The 19,173-nt window shown below is 40.0% G+C and overlaps 1 protein-coding gene across 3 annotated transcripts; it reads left to right on the top strand.

Annotated features, from left to right (window-relative positions):
- The first annotated feature begins 255 nt into the window (after positions 1-255).
- LOC113309011 (chromatin structure-remodeling complex protein SYD-like) lies at positions 256-17,663 on the top strand. 3 transcript variants are annotated; one of them, XM_026557446.1, is made up of 32 exons: positions 267-657; positions 748-809; positions 930-2,346; positions 2,968-3,119; positions 3,203-3,267; positions 3,346-4,436; positions 4,841-4,938; positions 5,066-5,251; positions 5,510-5,690; positions 5,772-5,966; positions 6,048-6,091; positions 6,504-6,560; positions 6,739-6,835; positions 6,910-7,082; positions 7,185-7,398; positions 7,513-7,638; positions 7,736-7,825; positions 8,428-8,544; positions 8,705-8,785; positions 8,890-8,997; positions 9,296-9,465; positions 9,561-9,639; positions 9,723-9,797; positions 9,955-10,052; positions 10,205-10,312; positions 10,519-10,576; positions 10,682-10,888; positions 10,980-13,425; positions 13,560-14,507; positions 14,636-15,601; positions 15,694-16,656; positions 16,787-17,663. In XM_026557446.1, exons 1-32 carry the CDS (start codon positions 553-555, stop codon positions 17,554-17,556), a joined length of 11,547 nt encoding a protein of 3,848 aa, XP_026413231.1. In that variant the 5' UTR covers positions 267-552; the 3' UTR covers positions 17,557-17,663. The 3 variants fall into 3 exon arrangements, with proteins under 3 accessions (XP_026413233.1, XP_026413232.1, XP_026413231.1); XM_026557447.1 differs by lacking the exon at positions 13,560-14,507 and having other exon boundaries at positions 260-657; XM_026557448.1 differs by lacking the exons at positions 13,560-14,507; positions 14,636-15,601 and having other exon boundaries at positions 256-657.
- The last annotated feature ends 1,510 nt before the right edge of the window (positions 17,664-19,173 follow it).

Genomic DNA, 19,173 nt, shown 5'->3' with positions numbered 1-19,173 from the left:
CACGAAGCAGAAGTCTGACGAAAAACTATTTTGCTTCACAAAAAATTGACCTCTTTATTCTTAGAAGCTATTTTGAAATTTAATAACCAAACTAACTTCTTATTTTTAGACTTTTGCTTTTGAATGGGTAACCAAACAGGTTATATAAACTACATCACATCCACCGTCTCTGATCTACACTCATTCAACAACTCAAAGCTAACCACTTACAACCCATGAAAATCAACCGTGTTAGATGTATACGTATCTAATAATAATCCCGCTTACTACGTATCCTATCAAAGTAACGAGTCAGTACTTCCCATTTGAGCTCATTTCTTCATCTCCTTCGCCATTTCCCCCTTTTTTTCTTCATCAACACCATAACTGAGGTCGGGAGAAAGCTTCTCCGCGACCATTCTCAAGGTTCATTTAACTCTAATTTATACAAACCAACCCTAAAAAATTCAGGTTCCATAAGCTTCGATCTCTGCTTTTAGGGTTACCCAATAAAACCCTAAATTTAATACTGGAAAATGTGATTTACAACCCTGAATTTGTTGCTTTGACAATATGGCGGCTTCTCAGCATGTGGAAATTGAGGCAGCTAAGTTCTTACAGAAGTTAATTCATGAATCTAAAGATGAGCCAGCCAAATTGGCTACAAAATTACATGTGGTAAGTAAATTTTAGTGGGTAGAAAAAGTTTGTTTCACTGATGTCGATGATGGATTAACTAAACTGATTTTATTTTTCAATGGTTACTAGATATGTCAGCATATGAAGGCCAGTGGCAAAGAGCACTCGTTGCCGTATCAAGTGATATCCAGGTAATTATTTTTTCTGTGTTGCATTTGCTGCAGAAATGAAGTAATTAAGTGTAGATGACTAGGAAATTGCTCATGATAGGGTTGTTAGTGATAGGGTTCTTTTGTTTTTCTTCATGTTAGGGCAATGGAAACTGTTGTGAATCAGCATGGACTTGATATTGAGGCTGTCAAAGCGGCTCGTCTTCCTACAACTGGTGGACCTCAAATTGGGGAGGATTCCGGAAATGCTTCAAGGTCGGATGCACCTGACAGTATGACACCTGCAGGCGGCAGTAGCATGCCATTTAGAGGTGTACCAGTTGGTGGTGCATGGAATGCAGGAGGATCAAGTAGTAAAATCAAGGAAGAAGTGTACGCGGGTACTCCGATGCAGAGTGTTGGAGCTTTTAGAGATTCTAGACCAGGTTTAGCTGATAATGAGGTTATGAATCCCAATAAACCACCTGTTGGACCAAGTAGGGTAGGCAGTGGTGGACATGAGTTTTATCAAGGACCTGTATCTCAGAGGAGTGGTAGTTTGTATGACCACGAAAGTCCGTCTAGTCTAGACACGAGATCTGGAAACTCCCAAGAAAGGGTTGACTCTGTAAAATTAGACAAACAGGGAAGACCAAAAGAACCCAAAAAAGCCGCCACTAAGAGAAAGAGGGGAGGTGCAACAAGTGCAGATGTGAATCCTGACAACCCTCAAAAATTAGATACTCCAAACGCTGGAGCTAAATCAAAAAAGGGGAAGGTTACCAATAAGGGCGATGCATATGCTGGTATAAGTGGGGAACATGCTCAGGTAAATCCTGGTCAGGATAGTGGTCCCATGGAGCATTTGTCTTCAGCATCAAGTGGAATGGAATCTTTACTTAGAGCAAAGCAAGAGAGTCAGATTTCGAATGTAAATCTTTCTGAGGGTGACGGTTCTGCTTATGGTGTCGTGGGACAACAGAAGGGAGGTTTTGTTCAGGGTAGAAATGATCCTTTCAGTTCTAGGAATGTTTGGGATCAATTTAAAACCGGTTTGTTGCCAGATAACTCCCAGCTTTCCAGGTTTGCACCTACTGGTACTGCATGTGTTTTGACAGCAGATACCAATGTTGCTCAGTCTGCAGTTCCGTCTCTTGGTTCAAGTAAGGAGACCCCTCAAGGTATGAGTGTCACTTCTGGTGGTTATAGCAAGGCTCAAGTAGGAGTGCCAGGAAATTTTGGTTCATATGCTACACTGAAAACAGGTTTCCCTGCTTCTGTTCAACATAACAATACTTCCTTCGATAATTATGAAATGGCCTTGAAGTTGCTCAAGGAGCGGGGCGTGGATCCAGAATTGGCCTCGAAGATGCTTAAGGAGAGGGGTTTAGAACCTTCTGGTTCTCAGTTCCTTGGGAAAGGCAAAGACATGGCATGTATGGACACTGCTATTAAATCTTCCCTGGTCGAGCCCTCTTCTAGTAGAGGTGCAACAGATTCGGAACGTAGGAAGTCTGCACTCACGAACGATTCAGAATCTGATATATCTGAGAAAGCTCTGGAAGCTCAGTTTGATCAGGTACTTCTTTTCTCTTCATTCGCGGTTTTTGTTTCTTTTGCACGAGTGGAGTATCACAACTGAAGGGGCAGTTATGTAAAATAATAGTACGATGAATGAGTCAGTTTATGCAATTTCTATCCTACATCAGTTCAGGTTATGGAAAGTCATGAATTAGTTATAGGCATCATTCAGGCTCTTCCTATTCCCATTGCATTTAATTTTTCGAATTCTCGCGATGAATGCTTGTATTCTTATCCTATGGCTGATGGCCACTACGTTTCGTCTATCTCGGACTCACCATAACTCACTGATTATTTACAGCTCAAATATTTGTCTATTATATTTGCTGTGTTTAGATATTTTTTGACGCACGTTTTTGAACTAAACATCGCCAATCATTTTTGTAATTCATGCTTTGCAGAATCTAAAGTTTGACGTAGAGCAGGCTTCTCTTTACTTATTTTAGTCTGATTGCTGTATCCTGTATGCATGTTTACCTGCATTGAGTCCACTTTCAAGTAATATATTGTTGGATCCTTGGCATTAATGCATTATGCAGTTACTACTTTTTTTGTGGTTAAAACTCTTGCTTTGGGCTAGTTATACTTTTTCTCTGCTAACAAAGGTGGTTGTTTTCAGCAAGGAAGTGGATCTCAGGGACCACAGAGTAAAGAGAACGTGGATACAGGAAAAGCTTCCACTTCTCATCCTCCCGTCTCGTCTGGCATGCCATTCAAGGAACACCATTTGAAACAACTCAGAGCCCAGTGCCTTGTCTTTTTGGCTTTCAGGCACGCTTGTTCTCACCATTATCGTTTTAAGGCATTCCCAGATCATGGAAGTATGTATTTAAATAGTTATATATTGCTTGCAGAAACGGCCTGATGCCAAGGAAACTCCATCTCGATATCGCACTTGGAGAGCCAAATCCAAGGGAAGGCAAGTACAGTGAACAGTTATTTGTATTTCTCTTATCTTTGTATATGGATTTTATTTGATTTACTTTTTCTGCAATAGGTGGTGACAGTGATGGAACACGCAATGAACAAAGCGAATGCAAAGGGAAAGAGATATCTGTAAAAGAGCCAAGCAGTGGTAATGAAGCCACAGCTGTACTCGGAAGACCTAGTGATATGAGTGAAAGAACTCTTCCTGGTTCGTCGTCTACTGGAATCCCAACAGAGACCGAAACCACTTCAATGGACACAGATAAATTTCAGAAGGCGAACAAGGGTCCTCCCACTGATAGCTCTGCAGCAACAGAAGAAAGGAATCACCTTCCGCCTGCAAGAAGAAACCCGGAGACAGAAATGAATATCCAGGAAGAATCAGATTCTCAAGCAACTCTAGCTATGACTTCTACGGCTGTGTCAGTGATGAATAGTGGGAGAACTTTTCCCAAGATGAATCCCGATAGGGATGATGCTGGGAATGGTCAACAACAGATTGGGAGGTTGAACCACTTGTCCTCTTCCATATTGGGAATGAATCAGCAGCTAAAGAGAGAAATGGCTAGTTTGACTGGGACACGCAATCAAAACGAGGTTTCAGTAAATGCATCATCACCCTCCTTATTTCATCACCCACCAATGCCCCAAAGAACAGACTATTCTTCAAATCATCCTCAACTGCTTGGTGACCGAGAGAGAGGAAATAATGTGCTCAGGTCAGAGCCTTCATATGTGCAAGCAAGTTTGCATGCGGATAGATACCCTTCTACATTTACAGGAAAAGCGGCGAGCAAAACTAATTCAGGAAAAGATGTTGAACATTCAAGGGATGTCAGTGTTATGCGGACACATGGGTCTCAGGGTGAGAACCATGTTTCCGACTCTCAAAAGCATTTAAATTTTGATAGGCATCAGATGGTTTCCTCGAACAATACACAAAACTACGGGAATCTAGGTATGGTGCTGGAAAGATCAATGGAGTTAGGCGAAGCAAACAAATCAATTTATACAGATATCACAATGTCCCCACCAAAGTACACTACCTCAGAGAAATGGATTATGGACCATCAGAAAAGAAAGCTTAATGAAGAACGAAATTGGGCTATCAAGCAGAGGAAAACAGAGGAAAGAATGGCTGTATGTTTCAATAAGTTAAAGGTGGGTTACAAATTTTTGTTAGGCCTAATGTTTATCAATTTATCTACTTTATTCTTGCAGTCATCAGCTTTCTTAGATGTATATACTTCGGCAAAAATGATGGACAATAATTTATTTTTATGTCAGTATCAGCTACTCCACTCTTTAGCTTCAAAATGATGGACAATAATTTACTTTGTTATCTCAAAGTAAGTCGTCCCATTGAAAAAGAAAAGAAAGTATTATTATGTTACCTCAGGTATTTTGAGTTTGTGGTCTGTAGTTTATGGTCGCCAGTATGCAGTGTAGACCACTTTATTTTCCTTTCTAGATCTTCACTGGTTAATACTTCGAAGAATTGACTACATAAATTTATGGGTTGAGATGTCTTTTGTGGGCAGTAAAAGTTGAGTTCTTTTTTGCAGGAGGTGGTGAGTTCCTCTGATGATATTTCCACCAAGACAAAAAGCGTGATTGAACTGAAGAAGCTTCAGCTGCTTCAGCTTCAACGGCGATTGCGTAGGTAAAGATCTCTTGCTTCAGCCTCTAACTTGCATGGAAGCAGATATTTTTGCGTATTGTTATTATTATGTTTTTTTTTTCCGGACACTTTGATTTTTTTGCCAAAATTAATATTCTTTTCTGTGCAGCGAGTTTGCCCATGATTTCTTCAAGCCTAATACTTCCGAAATTGAACATCTTAAGACATTTAAGAAACATAAACATGGAAGGCGAGTCAAACAACTCGAGAAATTTGAACAGAAAATGAAGGAGGAGCGGCAAAAGAGGATTCGTGAGAGGCAAAAGGAGTTCTTCAGTGAAATCGAAGTTCACAAGTATGTATTTGGTTTTCTCTGCTCTTTTTCTCTTTACTTTTTCTTCTTCAATTGCCAAGATCTGGATAGTCTTAATCTCGTGGACGACGCCCTTGATAATGTGTAATCAGTTACCCGTGTTGATTCCTTTCCCAAGAATAGTAGGAACTAGAAACTGATTATTATCTGGTGGAACTTTTTTTTTTTCTAATAAAACAATATTCTGTATCTATATGAGAACAACTATTTGTCATCTGGTTTGTTTATTTACATTTCTAGGGAGAGACTGGAAGACTGGTTTAAAATTAAGAGAGAGCGATGGAAGGGTTTCAATAAGTATGTAAAGGAGTTCCATAAGAAGAAAGAGCGAATACATCGTGAGAAGATTGACAGAATCCAGCGGGAGAAGATTAATTTGTTGAAGAACAATGATGTGGAGGGGTATCTGCGAATGGTTCAGGTCAAGTTAGATTTTCCATTTTAGTTACTTAGGGAGGTCTGCACTTCTTATTCATTTGCTTACTAACGGCGTATCATACAGGATGCCAAGTCAGATCGTGTTAAACAACTTCTCAAGGAAACTGAAAAATATCTTCAGAAGCTGGGATCCAAAGTGCAAGAGTCGAAGGCCCTTGCAAGGCAGTTTGAGGTGGAAATGGATGAGAACCGGGCTTCACCCGTTCTTGAGAAGAATGAGGTTGCAGTTGAGAATGAAGATGAAAATGACCAGGCAGAGGTATGCTAATTCTCTTCTGGATTTTGTAGAGTTTCCTTTCTTGGCGTGTTGATCTTAGTTGTGGTGATTAATATTTTGCAGCATTATCTGGAAAGCAATCAGAAGTACTATTTGATGGCTCACAGGTACAGGGTACACCTTATTTTCTTGTATAGTATATAAGTATTACTTTCTAGGTAAGTCTGATCTTTGATACAGGATAAGCCTTACTTTCTAGGTAAGTATAATTTTTGATACAGGATACACCTTACTTTTTAGTATTGTATAATTTTTGATGTAATATAAGGCATGCCTCAGAAGACATAAGTTCGTTTGTTCTAGAATATGTTTTTTGCTTTTGATTTGAAACACAGCATTACTTCTTAGTTTTGCTCAATTCTATTCCCTTTTCTTTATTCTCAAGAAAATCGGGTCTTTCCTATTGTTGTTCATTACAAGAACTGGATTCTTGTAAATTTTTTATCCATTTTTTTTCCTTTATAATCAATACGTTGTTATCAAGGAAATATCAAAATCGCTGAATATTCTTTTCTGCAGCATAAAAGAGAGCATAGCGGAGCAGCCAGCATCTCTTCAAGGTGGAAAACTAAGAGAGTAAGTTATTCTGTCATTTTACTGCCCCTGCATTCCTCTTAACTAAAGGGTCTTTTTTTTTCCTCCTATTTGTTTGTATCATTACAAGTGTGACAGTGGGATAATCAGTCCAGGATTTATCTGATTTTGTTAACTACCCATAGGATTTCATGATTCTAACGCATTCACATTTTCACAGGTATCAAATGAATGGTTTGCGTTGGTTGGTTTCTCTATACAATAATCATTTGAATGGAATACTTGCTGATGAAATGGGCTTGGGTAAAACTGTCCAGGTATGAGATGAATCTGGAAAGCATAGCGCTGGATCTGTGTGCAAGTGGAATCTTATAGTTTGTGTTTTGTGTAGGTTATCTCTTTGATATGTTACCTAATGGAGACGAAAAATGACAGAGGACCATTTTTGGTGGTAGTACCGTCATCTGTTCTATCAGGATGGGTTTCAGAACTTACTTTCTGGGCCCCTAGTATTATCAAAATTGCATATGCTGGGCCTCCTGAAGAGCGACGTAAATTATTCAAGTAATGACATATCAATGTCTGAAATGTTCTTTCTTTCTTCACAAGACTACGTTACTTTTTATTTTTGGTAGGTACAACTAACTGGGTTTCCTGTTACTGCAGAGAAAGGATAGTTCAACAAAAATTTAATGTCCTTTTGACAACTTACGAGTACTTGATGAACAAACATGATAGGCCAAAACTAAGCAAAATTCAATGGCACTATGTTATAATTGATGAAGGTCATCGAATAAAGAATGCATCCTGCAAACTGAATGCTGATTTAAAGCATTACAAGAGTGCTCATAGATTACTGTTGACTGGAACTCCACTACAGGTCGCTACCTGTCTTTATTTATTTTTTTGTACTTTTTTGCTTATAGTCCTGGATTTCATCAACGAAATGTAGATTCCTGAATTTGAACTTGGAGACCCTTATCGAATGATGTAGAATAACCTTGAAGAGTTATGGGCCCTGCTTAACTTCTTGTTGCCGAGCATTTTCAACTCATCGGATGACTTTTCCCAGTGGTTCAACAAACCATTTGAGAGTGGTGTTGACACTTCACCTGATGATGTAAGCTTTTATTGTCTTTGTCTTCTATTATGGTCCAGTTGTCTTCTTAAAGACTTTTCCAAGACTGATGCCACTTTTCCTGCTCATAAATGAATAGGCTTTACTGTCAGAGGAAGAGAATCTCTTGATTATTAATCGTCTTCACCAAGTTCTTCGTCCTTTTGTGCTTCGGAGGCTGAAACACAAGGTTTGTAAATGATGTTTTTGTTTTTTACAAGTCGACAGTTTTCCATTTGTCTTCACGATATTACTGAAAAACTAATAACGATCTATGAAGTAGTGGTTCTGTCTAAGCAAATAAGCACTAACTAATGCTCCAGTAGTTCTTATTCATTTGCTTATGCCTAACGCGCCAACTGTGGGATTTGTTCTTTTACATCTTCAATATGAAAGGTTCAGTCAACTTGCTAGATATTTTAAGTTTTTTGTGGCAAAAATTTTGTTCTGTGAGCAATGTGTGATACCTTTGACCTGGGCCCAACATTATCTAGTAGCACATTGGTTACCAGCTATTTTCAGTATGTTTCATTATGGAACCTTGAATCCCAGACGTTGCTTTGCCTTGTTAGCGAAGTCTTCTAAGGAAGAGATAGTATCCATCAAACACTTCATTATTAACAGATGTTTGAGAAAGGATTAAGATTTATATATCATGTTTTGAGTATTTCACTTTATATTCTGGTTTGAAGTTACTATTGGCAAATGCTCGATGCTTATTTGCTGTGTCTCAACTTATGAAGATTCTAAGAACCTCCCAATATGATCTTTTTCATTCTCAAACTGTACTAGGTTGAACATGAATTGCCTGAGAAGATCGAAAGGCTTGTAAGATGTGAATCATCCGCATATCAAAAGCTTCTGATGAAACGAGTTGAGGACAATCTTGGCTGCATCGGAAATTCCAAGGTCAACTCCTACACTTCTGATTTTATCTTTTTAATCAGTTTGTGTTTGCCAATTTTAGATTTTCCGAGTCTGCAAGTAAAAGTTGTATCTTCATAGTCTTGTTACTTTCACCTATTTATTCTTTTTAACAACCTATCCTGTCAAACTTATGTACAAGCAGGGTCGTTCCGTGCACAATTCTGTTATGGAGCTCCGGAATATATGCAATCATCCATATATCAGTCAGCTTCATGCGGAACAGGTGGGTTTGTTTTTATCTTTCTTTTTTTTTTTCCTGATAAAATTTAGCTTCATTCATAATTGTTTGTTTTTGGCTTGTGTTCTCAATCTGCTCTTCGTTCTTAGGTTGATAGTCTTGTACCTAGACATTATCTGCCACCCATTGTGAGGCTTTGTGGAAAGCTGGAGATGTTAGATCGATTGCTTCCAAAACTGAAAGCAACTGATCACCGGGTATGTAATACTGCATGTCTTTATATGCAGGCAAATTAGCAAATGCTTTTCATTACATGTTGTTGTTTTTGGCATGCACTTCCGATTATATCTTCCTTGTAAGCATTCTACTAGTTATTTTTATGACCATTGAATACTGCAGTTACAGTCACTACCATTGTGTTTGTTTATCTTGTATCCAGAGTAGAGACTTTGAATTTAAAATGTAAAAGCTTAGACATCGTCTGATTGCAATCTTACAAAAACATACCTGTTTTGGGAGAGCTAAGTAAGAGGATCTGGAACTATAAATATGCAGGTTCTATTTTTCTCTACAATGACCAGGCTGCTTGATGTTATGGAGGAATATCTACGCTGGAAACGCTACAGGTATCTTAGATTAGATGGACACACGACCGGAGGTGATCGTGGATCCCTTATTGATGAATTCAATCGACCAGATTCTCCTGCTTTCATATTTTTGTTGAGGTGCTTGTACTACTTGTACTTTTAAATGTTTCCATTCAGTGTGTACATATACATATCATTTTTTTTTCGTCTTAATATTTTCTCTGTGTTGGTAGTATTCGTGCCGGAGGTGTTGGAGTAAATCTGCAAGCCGCTGATACTGTCATTATATTTGACACTGATTGGAATCCTCAGGCAAGAATCTTTCAAGATTTATCATATTTTTAATCGGACTTGATTTCAATTCAACGGACATTTGATTCGTGGTGTTCTCCTAGGTTGACCTGCAAGCACAGGCAAGAGCTCATCGGATTGGTCAGAAGAAGGATGTGCTTGTTTTGCGTATGGAAACTGTAAGTACTTTATATTGATGTGGGTGACGTATAATGCCATCAATATGTATATTGTCGATAGGGACACTGACACTGTAATGTTGTATAAATTCAATGTTATATGCAAATCATGGACTAGTTTTGCTTTGTTGCTAAGTTCTAATGTTCCATGAAAAAGGTGCATAGCGTGGAGGAACATGTTAGAGCTGCAGCGGAGCACAAATTGGGAGTTGCCAATCAGAGTATAACTGCTGGATTTTTTGATAACCACACTAGGTACTTTTGTGCTCTCTTATATACTCTTGAGCATTTTGATCTTATCTCTTATATACTTTTGAGCATTTTGATCTTAAAAGAGTGCCAGAATATGGAACTAGGTATCTCTGATTATTGTCAGCTGAAGTATTTGTACTGTTATTTTGTTACAGTGCCGAAGATCGAAGGGAATATTTGGAGTCTCTTCTGAGAGAGTGTAAGAAAGAAGAGTCCGCCTCTGTGTTAGATGATGATGCTCTTAATGATCTCTTAGCTCGCAGGTATCTAGTTTCATTTCAATTTATTTATGGTCTCATTTTCTATTTCGTCCTTCATGGGTAGTATAGTTGTTATGAGGATGATTTCTCATCGTCAGTTGATGTTTGGATCAAACATCTGCTTTGATATAAGTACACTAGTCTTCTTGTGTTCTCATTTTTAATTTTGTTCGTCAAAGCTTAATCATGCATGTTTTGTAATCTGCCAGTGAGTCTGAAATTGAAACATTTGAGTTGATCGACAAACAAAGGCAAGAGGAAGAGGCGGTAAGTTTTTTAGTTTTGTTTCTTTCCTCGTTTGTTTTCGTTACATTGGCGTCCTTGTTGGTCATATATTTGCTGTTCTAATAGTGTAACCTTTAATCACGACAGATCACGTGGCAGAAGTTGGTACAAGGATCGGAAAAAGACGACCCTACGGCAATGCCTTCACGTCTAGTTACAGATGAAGACTTGAAGGCATTTGTTGAGGCTATGCAAGCGTATGAGGATGCTAATGCAGGTTTGAAGCGGAAAAGTGAATACACTGCTGGGGGTCTTGATACACAATATTATGGGAGGGGGAAAAGAGCAAGAGAGGTTGGTCATTTATAGAATACAGTTGCAGCCAGGATGAAGAATTCTGTATCGGGGAAGTTCTCTAATTTGTCTGTTTTTTTTTCTATATCAGGTAAGGTCTTATGAAGATCAAATGACTGAAGAAGAATTTGAAAAAATGTGTCAAGTCGACCCTCCCGACTCCCCCGAATTCAAGGATGACACCGAGGACTCGAGTACGGGAAATGCTGACGCGACCAAAGTGCTCACCAATGTTACAGAGCTGTTGCCCAATCCTCCAACGCCACAACCTCAGCCAACAGAAACACTGCAACCGCAATCACCAGTACCAGTAGCAACACCATCACCTCACTCTCTTCACCCTACAGAAGCACCATCACCTGCATCTCTACATATTGTAGCAGCTCCACCACAGCCTTCAACGACCGTAACACTACCTCCTCCACCCAAAGAGACACCAATCCCGGTAGTGACACCTGTACCGGCAGTGGCAGCAGTGCTACTATCACCACTATCAATACATCCAGCATCCTCCACAGCAGCAGTACCGCCACCTCCATCACAACCTCCAGTCCAGACGACTGTGCAACACCCTAAGCAACAGCCGTCACGACGTGGACGTGGAAGGCCAAAGAGAGCAGCAACGGTGGCTGTTCCAGCAGCACCCTCTACTGTCAATACAGTGGATATAGGATCGCAGAGCGCTCCAAGTCTGTCCCCTACTGCACCCCCTGGCTTTGAAACTCCACCTGGTTATGCTACTGTCAAAGGTGTGGCTGGATCCTCATCACCCGAGTTTGGTAAAGGTGCAGTTCCTGCTTCTGTAACCCCTGTTGCAGTCCCTTCTGTTCCGACACAAGCCAAGGGACAAGGTCAGAAGATTCAAAGAGAATCTGGTACACCTCGAAGCCGTGCAAAGAAACAGACTCCTCTGGCACCAGCTACTGCACCACAAATAATTCCTAGTTCAGCAATTTCAATGGAGAGTGGTATTGCATCAGATATAATCAAGTCTTCTGGTGCCTCAGATGTACCTACTGTAACAGATGCTGTTGACAGCTCACTTTCAAGGGTCCAAAGTGGATCTGGTACACCTCGAAGCCGTTCAAAGAAACAGACTCCTCTGACATCAGGTACTTCACCGGTAATAATTTCTGCTTCAGCAGTTTCGAAGGAGAGTATAATTAAGTCATCTGGTGCCTCAGATGTACCTACTGCTACAGGTGCTGTTGATAGCCCACTTTCAAGGGTCCAAACTGCAGTAACCATGGCATCAGATAGTTCATCAACTGCCACTATATCCCAAGACAAGCAAAAATTAGTAAGTGCACAATCTGGAACAAGTGCACCTACTTTAGTCACTTACGAGGTCAATCCAGTCTCAGGGCTTCATACGTTGGTTGAATTGGTTCCTGTGTGTCTTCCAGTCACATCCCCTGTTCAAGAGAAGCATAAGACTCCTATTCCGAAAAGAAAAAAAGTGGAAAGAGTGCGTACCAGTTCTGTGACAAAGCCTGCTATTTCTGAAACTACCAGGCCAGACATTAACGACAAAATCGAGTCTGGAGAGTTTGGAAAGGATGATGGTGTGAAGGTCAATGTGACAATTGGTTTGCAAGAACCCAAGATTGACCAAACATCTACTCCTGTTACGTCTGCGTTGGCACAAGATTTGATGGAGAGGAGAAACCTTCGCATGGGGCCTAAGAATGCTAAGTCAGGGAGGAAACAGAAAACAACCGCCAAACCAGGGTCCCCTGCAGCGCATTTAGTCAAGGAGGATGCTGGAGCTGGTCTCAGTACATCAGTACTAAAGCCACAAAACGTCTCAGGGGGTCCAAGCAGTTTAAATTTGGAACAAACTGTGGTTCAGCCAGTTAAATCAGTTCCAGCTCAAGAAAATGTGAAATTGATACCTGGTAACAGTACTTCTGTACCTGAGCTTCAGAGTACTGCAAGAGAAGCTGTCAGTGCACAAATCAAACCTTCTTTGGTTGATCCCGTTGAATCTGAGGCGCCTCAGTCCAGTATGACCACAGCTGACACACCAAGTATTAGCTCACCCGTAAATCAAAAACCAGCAGTATCAGTTTCCTCTCGCCAAACTAGATTTTCTGCAGCGAAAGAAAAGGCAAGGGAAACTCCTGCAGTTAGGCGAGGCCCGAGGAAGAAGGATTTGGCAAGGGCAGCATCTACTGCAGTCAATACTTCAGGACCCACAACACGGGGCTCCTTAGTGGGTTCACTTGTGGTGGAGAGCAGCAGTAAGGCTGTAGAAACCAATATTAATAAACGCAAAGTGGAACCCGATACAAAGTCCAATCAGGAGGTTAACACCAAGGAAACATTAGATTATGCAGTCCAGAGCGGGTGTTTATCTGCTTCATCAACAGTGCATATGCATGCCTCCAGTTCTACTATCGACAAAATTTCTCCATGTGTACAAGAAGCGGAACAAATCGACACACAACACAAGCTGAAGAACGAGGGTGTTCAGTGTGACAGCAGAAGTGGGGTTGTCCTGGTCAAGCCCGCACTGGATAAAGCTGTAACAGAGGGTGCGTTATCTCATCTTACAGAGAACATGTAGTCTGATGTGTCATCCTTAGATGCAACTTCTGCATCTGCCAAAGTTTAAATGTTAAGTCGTTAAATTATTTCGCCTCATTTGCCACTGTATGTTTTTGTACAGGTGATTCTGGCATGCAGATAGATACAAGCAAAGATGTGGGGGCGTCATTGACTGAAAAAAATACTGAAATCTCTAAGGAGCATCATCATCAAGTTGTTGCACCTGTCATGGGAAATTTGAGCAAAGAAACCATGGAGGAGGACCGATTGGACAGCTTAGCAACGGACCCTCCAATGGAGGATGTTGTAGATAGTGTTGAAGCTGATGGCAACAAAATTTTAGAAAGAAATGTTGACTCGACTGCGTCAGATCCTAGAGAGGTTCTCAAAGTTGCAGAAGCAGCGGACTTTGTCAATGTTGTAGAAGATATTTCTAAGGTTGATGTTTCAGAAAGGCAAGAAGTTGCTGGAGGAAAGGCCAAGTCACTTATCACCTCTGCTTCTGTTGAGGAAGGCGTTAGTGCTGACATCGGTCAAGATACTGGAACATCAGAAACTCACCAGACTACAAATTCAATGAATGTTCCTGAGCGTGCTGATGTTTATGGAGTTGCTTCAGAAAACGTAAACTCATCATCCACCTCTGTGAATGTGGAAGAAGCTACTGCTGAACATGATGAGGATCTCAAAACAAGAGAAGTGCCTGGCGGATTAACGGCTGTGGATGCAACAACACGCGGCTCCTTAGTTGGTTCGCTTGTGGTGGAGAGCAGCAATAAGGCTGTGGAAACCAATATTACTAAATGCAAAGTGGAAATCGATACAAAGTCCGACCAGGAGTCTAACACCAAGGAAAAAATAGATTGTGCAGTCCAAAGCGGATGTATATCTTCTTCATCAACAGTACATATACATGCCTCCAGCTCTAATATAGGAGGAATATCTGCATGTGTACAAGAAGCTGGACAGATTAACACACAACTTAAGCTGAAGAAGGAGGGTGTTCAGTGTGGCGGCAGAAGTGGGGTTGTCCTGGTCAAACCAGCACTGGATAAAGCTGTAACAGAGGGTACATTATCTCATCTTACAGAGAACATGTAATCTGGTGTTTCGTCATTAGATGGAACTTCTACATTTGCCGAAGTTAAGTCATCAAATTATTTTGCCTCATTTGTTACTGTATGCTTTTTTTTTCAGGTGATTCTGGCACGCAAATAGGTACAAACAAAGAAGTGGGGGCGTCTGTGTCATTGACTGAAAAAAGTACTGAAATCTCAATGGAGCATCATCATCCAGCTGTTGCACCTTTCGTGGAAAATGTGAGCAAAGAAACTATGGAGGAAGACCCATTGGACAGCTTAGCAATGGATTCTTCAATAGAGGATGTCGTAGATAGTGCTGAAGCTGACGGCAACAAAACTTTAGAAGGAAATGTTGACACATCATCCATCTCGACTGCGTCAGATCCTAGAGAGGTTCTCAAAGTTACAGAAGCAACGAACTTTCCTAAAGTTGTAAAGGATATTACAAAGGTTGATGTTCCAGAAAGTCAAGAAGTTGCTGGAGGAAATGCCAAGTCACTTATCACTTCTGCTTTTGTAGAGGAAGGCGTTAGAGCTGATATTGGTCATGATACTCAAACATCAGAATCTCACCAGATTACAAATTCAATGGATGTTCCTGAGCATGCTGATGTTTATGGAGTTGCTTCAGCAGGAAACGTAAACTCATCATCCACCTCTGTGAACGTGGAAGAAGTTACGGCTGACCATGATGAGGATCTCAAAACGAGAGAAGTGCCTTGCGCATTAATGGCTGTAGATGCTACAACAAGCTGCTCCTTAGGTGGTTCACTTGTGGTGGAGAGCAGCAGTAAGGATGTAGAAATCAATATTACAGAACCCAAAGTGGAAATCGATACAAAGTCTGATCAGGAGTCTAACACCGAGGAAAAATTAGATGCTGCAGTCCAGAGCGGGTGTTTATGTGCTCCATCAACATTGCATATACATGCCTCCAGTTCTGCCGATGGAATTTCTCCAGGTGTACAAGAAGCTGAACAAATCAACACACAGCATAAGCTAAAGAACGAGGGTGTTCAGAGTGACAGCAAAATTGGGGTTGTCCTGCTCAATCCCCCACTGGATAAAGCTGTAACAGAGGGTACATTATCTCATCTTACAGAGAACATGTAGTAATCTTAAGTCATTCAATTATTTTGCCTCATTTGCCACTATTTCTTTTTTTTTTTCCAGGTGATTTTGGCATGCAAATAGATATAAACAAAGAAGTGGGTGCGTCTATATCATTGACTGAAAATAGTACTGAAATCTCTATGGAGCGTCGTCATCAAGCTGTTGCACCTGCCGTTGAAAATGTGAGCAAAGATACCATGGAGGAAGACCGATTAGACAGCTTAGCAACGGATTCTTCTGTGGAGGATGTTGTAGATAGTGCTGAAGCTGATGGCAACAAAATGTTAGAAAGAAGTGTTGACTCATCATCCATCTCGACTGCCTCAGATCCTATAGATGTTCTCAAAGTTACAGAAGGGATGGACTTTCCGGAAGTTGTAGAGGATATTTCAAAGGTTGATGTTTCAGAAAGTCGAGAAGTTGCTGGAGGTAATGCCAAGTTGCTTATCACCTCTGTTTCTGTAGAGGAAGGCGTTAGTGCTGACATTGGTCATGATACTCGAACATCAGAAACTCACCAGATTACAAATTCAATGGATGTTCCAGAGCGTGCCGATGTTTATGGAGTTGCTTCAGTAGGAAACGTAAAATCATCATCCACTTCTGTGAATGTGGAAGAAGGTACAGCTGAACATGATGAGGATCTGAAAACAAGAGAAGTGCCTGGTGGATTAATGGCTGTAGATGCTACAACACGCGGCTCCTTAGTTGGTTCACTTGTGGTGGAGAGCATCAATAAGGCTGTAGAAACCAATATTACTAAACGCAAAGTGGAAATAGATACAAAGTCTGATCAGGAGTCCAACTCCAAGGAAAAATTAGATTCTGAAATCCAGAGTGGGTGTTTATCTGCTTCATCAAAATTGCACATACATGCCTCCAGTTCTACTATCAATGAAGGTTCTCCATGTGAAGCTGAGCAAATCATCACACAGTATAAGCTGGAGAACGAGGGAGTTCAGTGTTACACCAGAAGTGGGGTTGTCCTGGTCAAACCCACACTGGATAAAGCTGTAACAGAGGGTACATTATCTCATCTTACAAAGAATATGTAGTCTGATGTGTCATCCTTATACGCAACTTCCACATATGCCATAGTTTAGATATTAAGTCATTAAATTATTTTGCCTCAATTGCCACTCTTTTTTGGCAGGTGATTCTGGCATGCAGATAGATACAAGCAAAGATGTGGGGGCGTCTATATCATCGACTGAAAAAAGTACTGCCTTAAATGAGCATCACCATCAAGCTGTTGCACCTGTCGTGGAAAATTTGAGCAAAGAAACCATGGAGGAAGACCGATTGGACAGCTTAGCAACGGATTCTCCAATGGTGGATGTTGTAGATAGTGCTGAAGCTGTTGCCAACAAATTTTTAGATAGAAATGTTGACCCACCATCCATCTCGACTGTGTCAGATCCTAGAGAAGTTCTCAAAGTTACGGAAGCAACAGACTTTCAGAATGTTGTAGAGGATATTCCTATGGTTGATGTTTCCGAAAGTCAAGAAGTTGCAGGGGGCAATGCCAAGTCACTTATCATCTCTGCTTCTGTTGATGAAGGCGTTGGTGCTGACATTGGCCATGATACTCGAACATCGGACACCCACCAGATTACAAATGCATCAATGGATGCTCCAGACCGTGCCGATGTTAATGGAGTTGCTTCAGTAGGAAATGTAAGCTCATCGTCCACCTCTGTGAATGTGGAAGAAGCTACGGCTGACCATAAGGAGGATCCTCAAACAAGAGAAGTTCCTGGCGGATTGATGGCTGTAGATGTTGCAATGGGGAATGTTGGAGAGGGTGTTGAAGTTGTAACTAATGCTCCTGTAGATACTACAATGGAGGATGTTGAGGGTGTTAAACTTATAACTAATGCTCCCATCGAGGAATCATCAGGCAAAGAAGTTTCTGAGGCTTGAGAAATCCTAGAATTTGTAGTGTACATATAGTTTGTCATAAAACTAGAAATAATTTTAACTAAAGTACTGTGTATTTTTCGTGTTAAAGAAAAATATTTGTCATGACAGTTGCGTTTTGTAACGTGCAGATCTAATGTCCATAGACACACTAAAATCAACCCTCTAAATGATTACAACTGCCCAAAGAGACTTAGGTGAAAAATCCCCAACAATTGTGTAAGACCGTTGACGGTCGGACTACTAAATATTTTCACGATCGGATTAATTCCAAATCAATCAACCGGAAACTTACTTAAAATACCAATAGCTGTAAAGTAAATGCAATCGTAATATCTTCATGGGGTAGGATCTGTTGACATGGTTATAGTGACATGATTTTGACGTTTTAACGTCATTTTTTCCACCGAATTGACAATGCATTTGAAGCTAACTTTTTGGTGATATGTTTTAACGTCATTTTTTCCACCGAATTGACAATGCATTTGAAGCTAACTTTTTGGTGATATGTTTTTCTTATAAGCCTCTACACTCCAACCAAAAATGAGAGCATTTCGAGATGTATACAACCACCATACACCATTTCCATTTTGTATACCAACCGTTGAGGATTAACGTTTGAAATTAAGATTTTATAGATGACGAAGTTTCATATTTCAGAATGAACTCATATTGTGTAGGAATATACAGTTGAACCTCGATAAACGAATGTTCTATAAATGAATAACCTCGCTAAATTTCTCCGGTCCCGACTTGGGCCAAGGTGATAAATGAATAACCTCGCTTAATGCATTAATGAGTAATAAAAATTGGATCCTTAAAGACCCTATACCTATACAAATATAAACGAATAATCACTGAATTATATATATATATAAATAAAAAATATATGTAGGAGTGAACTAAAAAAAATATTCTATGGTTGATTGTCTTTTTCTTCCACCCAAACCAAAATGCTCCGTATCCTTAATTTTATGCAATGCTTGCACAATTTCTAGAATATTTTGCTCGTGTTGTAGCAAGTAATTTTTGAAAGTGACCATCGCTTTAAAAGCATCTTTAGATGACACATTTGATCTACTATCATCTGGTTCAGGATCATTCTCATTATTCATTATTGACTCAATAATTTCTTCGTTTGTTGGAGACTCCATAACTGCATCATTCTCTTTAGGATAGTTCAAAACATCACATTTCTATAATGTAAATTAGAAATGACACCAATTAATCTTTGGATTTCTTCATCTAATTGACCATTTTCTGGTATACTTGTACATTTTCTCCTATACAATTTAACTTCGAGAAAATGTTGTCTAAATGAATAAATATTCATTTATCAATAAACGAATATTTTATTCATTTATCGATAAATAAATAACCCCGCTAAACGAATATTTTTCGTTGTCCCGAGAGCATTCATTTATCGAAGTTCGACTGTAGAGAGTTTTATACGAGGAACATGTCACCAAAATCTTAACTCCAAATTCATCGTCATTTAGATTTTTTAGAGAAAAATGTGCTACCATGTCATGAAAAAGTCATTCTAACCATGTCATCGGGGTAGACAATATACAAAGTTAGTACAATAGACTCGAAAGCCGTATAACGACACAAAAAGAG

This window comes from Papaver somniferum, chromosome 9 (assembly GCF_003573695.1).
Source record: "Papaver somniferum cultivar HN1 chromosome 9, ASM357369v1, whole genome shotgun sequence".
Lineage (NCBI taxonomy): Eukaryota > Viridiplantae > Streptophyta > Magnoliopsida > Ranunculales > Papaveraceae > Papaver > Papaver somniferum.
The sequence above is the reverse complement of the archived record's forward strand: the minus strand, read 5'-3'. Positions and strand labels throughout refer to the sequence as shown.